Raw genomic sequence first — 6,909 nt, 5'->3', positions numbered from 1 at the left:
ACATTTCTATCACGACACTTAGTATCAATCCAACAATGTATACTCTAACTATTTTTTATTTTATTTTATTTAAAAATAGAAGTGTATCTCTTTAGAATTCCTATTATGACAGTTGAGTCTATGTGAGATATCTCAAAGGATCCAAAAAATAATAATAATAAAAAAGCGACGTCGTTCCTTTTTTGGCGCAATTTTCAGGCGCCTAAAACTTTTTCCATTCTTGAAATTATGGAACATCTGTCTCCCCTATCTCATCGATCAGAACTCCTCCTTCTTCTCACCAAACCTCTCTCTCTCTCTCTCATTAGAGCCTTGCAGCTCTCTGTCTTCAAAACCCCTCTCCAACTTTTTACATCTCTCAATCGAGCCTTTCTTTTGAGTTTTTTTTTCGGTTGAATTGCATTGCAGCTGCCATCGCTGTCTTTGTTCGTTCATTGAAGGTATGTAATTGCTTATTAAACTATGTAATTGTTCATTCATTGAAGGTTTTTTCACTGAACACTCCTACCAATCTTGATTTTTTTCTTTTTTTGTGTGATAATATAAGATATTTTAGCTATCTTTGAAGCCATTTATGAATTGTATCAACATTGGTTCCCTTTTTTGGACTTTTAATTGCTCTATTACGTTGAATTAAGACGATTAAACTTCAAAATTGGCCCTAAATTAAGAATAGGTATAGTTAATCTATTTAACCCTTCGATAGTTGAGTTCCACTTTTTTATTTTTAGGTATGCAGTACCTATCAATTATTGGACTCTATTTTGAAACAAAAACCAACACAGAGGTTGGCTCCCCAACCATTTCAAATAGGAGGGCCATTGATGCCTGCAATGCATAGTCCAGTGAAGGGTGGTTGTTTGTTGAGGGTAAACATTCCGAGTGTTGGCGAAGATGGTCTGAAGGTCCATCTTGAGAACAATATTGTATTCTTTGAAGGGTAAAGGAGAAGTAGAACACGAATCTATAGATGTCTTGACTTACAAGTGAATTTAAACTGTCTCGTAGTTAAATCACCAAATGATGCATTTAGAAAAAATAGTACCCTGAGTATAGTTTAGGATGGTACAAATTTTATAGTTTTTCGACAAGCATATAGAAAGTAACATCAATTTCACTAGGCACTAGCAAGAGCCAACTTGAGAAAATTTTTGCTGACTTTCTGTGGGGGGAATCATTCGTGGGTCGTCGGTATCATTGGGTAGCATGGGATAAGTTGTGTTGTCCCACAGAGGCGGAAGGCCTGGGGTTTCGCTCACTCTCTTCATTAACGGAGGCTTTTGCGTGTAAGTTCTGGTACAGGTTCTGGAGGAAGGGAACACTCTGGGCAAACTTCCTTCATGCACGTTACTGTGGTGCCTTGCATCCGAACCAGGTGACACTGGGGCCTTCTGCCTCGCATTCGTGGAAAATACTGCTAGCGGCCCGTGGTAGGGTTGAGGAACACCTGGTGTGGGAGCTTTCCAATGGCAGCTGCTCTTTCTTGTGGGATAACTGGGCTGGATGGGGACCTCTGGCATGGAAGTTCCCTGAGCTTGCTACTATGGCAGTGGTACGGGAGTTCTGGGTAAGGGGGCGATGGGATTCACTTAGTATCGAGCAGTTGGGTTGCCAGGAAATTTTGGAGGCTACTAGAGACACATTGTTGGTAACGGGGGAGGATCCGGATTCTCCTTTTTGGGACCTATTGGCTTCAGGTGAATTTGAGCTCAGTTCGATTATTCCAGTGATTGATGGCCTCCCTCACAAATCCTGGCTGTATGATGCTCTTTGGAGACTGGGGCTGCCGCTAAAAATTTCATTTTTTATGTGGAGGATGTTGGGTCATAAGCTTCTAGTAGATACGTGTCTCCGCCGGTTTAGGGTTGCAGGCCTGTCTAAGTGCGTCTGTTGTTCATCACCAGATGAGGAATCGCTCCACCACCTGTTTGGGAGTAGTGAGATAGCAAACTCGGTTTGGGGCTTCTTCGAGAAGCCGCTTGGCATTTTCCGACCACATTCAGCTGTGCGGGGTAGGTTTTTTGCATGGGGAGCTTTAAGGGTACCTAATCCAGCATTAAGGTGGTTATTATAGGTTGCTCCCTCAGTGATTTTCTGTTGTGGTACAGAACCTATTATGGAAATTGGTGAGGAAGGTACTCGTTATGTATTCGATTGATGGAAACGCAAATTACACCCAAGCTGAATGAATGTCAAGAACAACTCAATTTTTCATTGAACAACTTCAACTTGCTTACAGAAAAGGAATTGGCGGGAAGAGAAGAAGATGAGTAAGAATGCAGGAAAACTTTTAAGAAAAGGAAAACAGAAAGGATATTCTCCTTCTGATCACAATACAGGAATATTTCTTGTCCCAATCCATTGCATGATCGTAATATATATAGTAATCTACTCTAACTAACTCTCCCACTAGCTAACGGCATAGAAATTGCGTGTGAGTGAATCTTCTAGATTCACTGGTCCACTTACAGCAAGAAGGTCGTGAACCCAGAATGAGCGTGCTTCCTTGCTCACGCCTTTGCGAACTCCTTGCGCCTTTTCCCTTCTTGTTTTCACGCCTTTATTTACTTCGTGCCCTGCTTGCTGTTTTAATTCTTCAAAACACGTCTTCTCTTCTTTCCTCTCTATTTGATCGCGCTTTCCTTTGATGACTCCTCACGCCTTTACTTCTCCGGTCCCTGTTATTTCACTACTTCATTACAATACCTCCCCCTCAACAGCAAACCTTGTCCTCAAGGTTGGAAGGTAGGGAATTGTCTTTCAATCTCCTCAGCATCTTCCCATGTAGCTTCTGCAGGATCCGTACCCCACCAGTGGATTAGCCACTGAGTGACAGCTGCATTTTTCTTCTTTACCATTTTCCTATCCAGTATGGCAATAGGCTCTACCCTCCAGTGTCCCTTTTCATTTGTTTCTGGTAATTGGAGGGTGGGGGTGATCTTGTCTCCCACCTTTCTTTTGAGCAACGACACATGGAAAACAGGGTGCACCTTTGAAGAGCTTGGCAGATTCAGTTTGTAAGCTACATTCCCTATCCTTTCCTCTATTCTGTATGGACCAAAGTACCTTGCTGATAGTTTGGTGTTCCCTCTCAGAGCCACAGAGCTCTGTCTGTAAGGTTGCAACCGTAGATATACCCAATCTCCTTTACTGAATTCCCGTTCACTCCTCTTCTCATCAGCATACCTCTTCATCCTCTCCTGAGCCTGCTTCAAATTCTGCTTCAGTATGTAGTCCATTTGTTGCCTCTCCCTGAGGTATTCCCCTACTGCAGCTACCCTGGATTGCAGGTAGGGTCCCAGAGCCAATTGTGGAGGTGCAAAACCATATAGTGCCTCAAAAGGGGTCATCTGGATGGCAGTGTGGTGGGAAGTGTTGTACCACCATTCTGCCAGAGATAACCACTGGTTCCACTTTTTTGGTTCCATATGAGTCAGGCACCTGAGGTACATTTCCAGCACCTGGTTTACCCTCTCAGTCTGGCCATCAGTCTGGGGGTGATAAGCTGTGCTGTAGTCCAATTTGGCCCCCAACGAACTGAATAATTCTTCCCAGAATTTACTGACAAAAATCCTGTCCCTGTCTGAAAGCATGCTTTGAGGGATACCGTGTAGTTTACTGATGAAATCAATGAAGAGTCTAGCCACTTTTGGAGCATCAAAAGGATGGGATAAACTGATAAAGTGTGCATATTTTGTAAATCTATCTACCACCACCATAATAGTATTCCTTCCTTTTGATTGGGGTAGGCCTTCCACGAAATCCATAGTAATATGGCTCTATGAGTGCTGGGGAATAGGGAGTGGCTGCAGCAATCCTGGGTAAGCCACATGTTCATCTTTGCATTTTCTGCAGGTATCACACTCCAGGACTGCCTTCTTGATTTCCTGGTACATTCCTGGCCAGTAAAATAGCTGTTTGGCCCTCATATAGCTGGCTTGAATGCCTGAATGTCCTCCAATTTGAGAATCGTGTAGTGCAGTAATTAACTTCCTCCTGATATCACCTTGTCCTCCTACTACTGCCTCTTCTTGAACCTGAGAATGCCATCCTGGTATGAGTATTCTGGTGCTAGTGTGGGAGTCAATAGCACCAGAGCTGTGGTCTTCTGAACCCATTCATCCCCCTGGTAACTCTATCACCTCCTGTACCCAAGTTGGCACTGCACATGAGATGGCCGTGCACTCCCCTGTTTCTTCCCTGCCTTGTCTAGACAGTGCATCAGCAGCCAGGTTATCCCTACCTTTTTTGTAATGGATTTCGTAGCTTAATCCCAACAATTTAGTGAGCCATTTCTGTTGGAGTGGGGTAGTGATCCTCTGCTCCAGGAGATACTTCAGACTTTGATGGTCAGTGTGTATAATGAAATGGTGTCCTTCCAAGTAGTGCCTCCATTTGGTCACAGCCGTCACTAATGCCAGTAATTCCTTCTCGTAGATTGATAACCCATGTTTTTCTGTCCCAGAGCTTGACTGAGGTAGGAGATAGGTCTTCTATTCTGCATTAGCACAGCCCCTATACCAGTGTAGCATGCATCAGTCTCAATAATGAATGGCTGTGAGAAGTCAGGTACTGCTAAGACTGGGGTGCTACACATGGCCCCTTTTAGTTGTTGGAAGGCCTGCTCTGTGTCCTCACTCCAGTTGAAGTTGTCCTTCTTGAGCAGGTCTGTCAAGGGCCTGGCCATAGCCCCGTACCCTTTGACAAATCTCCTGTAGTACCCTGTTAGGCCTAGAAATCCCCTTAGCTGTTTGATGTTGGTTGGTCTCGGCCAGTTTTTCATGCCTTCTATCTTCTCAGGATTAGCCTGCACCCCCTCTGCTGATATTATGTGACCCAAATATTCCACCTGTAGCTGCGCAAAAGAACATTTACTCATTTTTGCAAACAATTGATGCTGCCTCAGAATACTCATTACCTCAGTTACATGCTTCACATGTGTCTCCAGTGTGGGGCTGTAGACCAGGATATCATCAAAGAACACCAGCACATGTTTCCTCATCTGCTCCTAAAAGACCTGATTCATTAGGCTCTGGAAGGTTGCGGGTGCATTGGTCAAGCCAAATGGCATGACCTTGAACTCACAGAGTCCTTGATGAGTCCTGAAAGCTGTCTTTGGTATGTCCTCCACTTTGACCCTGATTTGAAAGTATCCTGCTCTCAGGTCCATTTTTGTGAAGTACTTGGCCCCATGCAGTTCATCTATTAATTCTTCAATCAGAGGCATGGGGAATTTGTTTTTCACTGTTAGCTCATTCAGCTGCCTGTAGTCCACACAGAATCTCCATGTCCCATCTTTTTTCTTAACCAGTAGCACTGGTGAAGCAAATGGGCTACTGCTGGGTTGTATGATGCCCAGTTCTAGCATTTCTTTCACTAACTTCTCAATTTCAGACTTCTGCACGTAGGGGCACCTGTATGGCCTCACCTGGAAGGGCCTGGCCCCATCCTTGAGGACAATCTGGTGATCATGGCTCCTGGTTGGAGGCATTCCTTTTGGCTCTTCAAAGACATCCTTGTATTGATCTAGCACATGACTGATTTCAATGGGTATCTGTCCTAGATTTTCTTCCTTCCCCACGGTCACTAGTTGTGCTACCACCCCATATTCCTGCTTCCTTAGCCATTTTACTAGCCTGCCTCCTTTGAACATCTCCAACTTGGTGCTGATGTCTTCTCCCATCAGTGTTATTTCTTGCTTCCCCTTGAGGATCCTCATACTGAGCTCCATGAAATTGAACTCTATAGGGCTGTGTTTGGCCAACCAGTCCACTCCCAATATCATGTCGCATCCCCCCAACCTTAGAGTGTTGAAGGTATGTTGGAACTGATGCCCCTGCATTTCCCACTGCAAAGGCTTATCCAGTCCTTTGGACTCCACCCTTTCACCATTAGCCACATTGACTACCAAGGTTGGCCCCTGTGAACACAGTTTTAATTCCTTTGCCAACTGCTCATCCAAGAAGCAATGGGTACTGCCACTATCAATCAGTGCAGTGACTTGCCTCCCCTTAACATGACCCTTCAACCTTATAGTTTTGTGCCTTGCTCCTCCAGCCAAGGCATGAATTGATACTTCTATGTGTTCCCCTGCTAGACCCCCATTAATGCAGTCACAGAAAACTTCCTCTTCCTGTTCCCTACTCTCCTCCACGTCTTCAGCTTCCTCAGTCAACAGTAGATGTGCATGAGCTTGTTTGCAAACATGCCCCAAGGTCACTACAAGAAAATTGGTCATCAGTGACAACTTTTATCTGTGACGAAAAAAAGTTGTCACAAAAGTGGATCCTTTATTGACGACTTTCTAACTCGTCACAAACCTCTAATGGGAGCCAACTCATTTGTGACGACTAGAAAAGTCGTCACTAGTAAATTCCCGACAAGATTTAGCAAGAGTGCGGGAGTGTTTAGAACACACAATAGTGACGACATTAAGAACATCATCACTATTGCTTGGACTATTTACAGACGACTTTTAGTTGTCGTCACTGATCACTATAAAAAAAAATTTATTAGTGACAACAATTTTTAGTGATGACAATAAGTCGTCACAAAAGGTACTTCTTTAGTCGCAACACCTAAAGTTGTCACAATTGCATCAAAGCAACTAAATGTTTAGTGACGACCCGTTATTTTCGTCACAAACTACACCGCAAGAAATATGTTCATTAGTGACAACATTTTTAGTGACGACAAAAGTCGTCACAAAAAGTAGTTGTTTAGTGACGACAAGGAAAGTTGTCATAATTGCTCAAAGCAACTAAGTCTTCAGTGATGACCTTGAAAAAGTTGTCACTAAAATGATCTATATAGTGACAACTTCTAATATCGTCACTGTCACTCTACCGATTCAGATTTAGTGACAAGAATTAATCGTCACTGTTTAAAGTACTTATTTCTAAGTCACTT

The 6,909-nt window shown here is 43.6% G+C and overlaps 3 protein-coding genes across 3 annotated transcripts; 1 reads left to right on the top strand and 2 right to left on the bottom strand.

The window, feature by feature from the left end:
* Positions 1–824: 824 nt before the first annotated feature.
* LOC140014415 (uncharacterized) lies at positions 825–2,074 on the top strand. The gene is made up of 2 exons (XM_072065272.1): positions 825–940; positions 1,303–2,074. Exons 1-2 carry the CDS (start codon positions 825–827, stop codon positions 2,072–2,074), a joined length of 888 nt encoding a protein of 295 aa, XP_071921373.1.
* A 2,337-nt stretch (positions 2,075–4,411) lies between these two features.
* LOC140014413 (uncharacterized mitochondrial protein AtMg00860-like) lies at positions 4,412–5,002 on the bottom strand. The gene has a single exon (XM_072065270.1). The coding sequence runs from the start codon at positions 5,000–5,002 to the stop codon at positions 4,412–4,414; it is 591 nt and encodes a 196-aa protein (XP_071921371.1).
* A 6-nt stretch (positions 5,003–5,008) lies between these two features.
* LOC140014412 (uncharacterized) lies at positions 5,009–6,238 on the bottom strand. Its single transcript, XM_072065269.1, has one exon. The coding sequence runs from the start codon at positions 6,236–6,238 to the stop codon at positions 5,009–5,011; it is 1,230 nt and encodes a 409-aa protein (XP_071921370.1).
* Between the last annotated feature and the right edge of the window lie 671 nt (positions 6,239–6,909).

Source organism: Coffea arabica, chromosome 9c (genome assembly GCF_036785885.1).
Source record: "Coffea arabica cultivar ET-39 chromosome 9c, Coffea Arabica ET-39 HiFi, whole genome shotgun sequence".
Lineage (NCBI taxonomy): Eukaryota > Viridiplantae > Streptophyta > Magnoliopsida > Gentianales > Rubiaceae > Coffea > Coffea arabica.
Note: the sequence above shows the minus strand (reverse complement) of the source record. Positions and strands in the feature narration are given on the sequence as shown.

What these genes read in the sequence shown, in the direction of transcription:
- LOC140014413 (XM_072065270.1), bottom strand. Translation starts at nt 5,002, where the DNA reads ATGAGGAAACATGTGCTGGTGTTCTTTGATGATATCCTGGTCTACAGC.
- LOC140014415 (XM_072065272.1), top strand. Translation starts at nt 825, where the DNA reads ATGCCTGCAATGCATAGTCCAGTGAAGGGTGGTTGTTTGTTGAGGGTA. An exon ending in AATATTGTATTCTTTGAAGG is followed by an intron (nt 941 to 1,302) that starts GTAAAGGAGAAG and finishes GTTCTGGTACAG; the next exon opens with GTTCTGGAGGAAGGGAACAC.
- LOC140014412 (XM_072065269.1), bottom strand. Translation starts at nt 6,238, where the DNA reads ATGACCAATTTTCTTGTAGTGACCTTGGGGCATGTTTGCAAACAAGCT.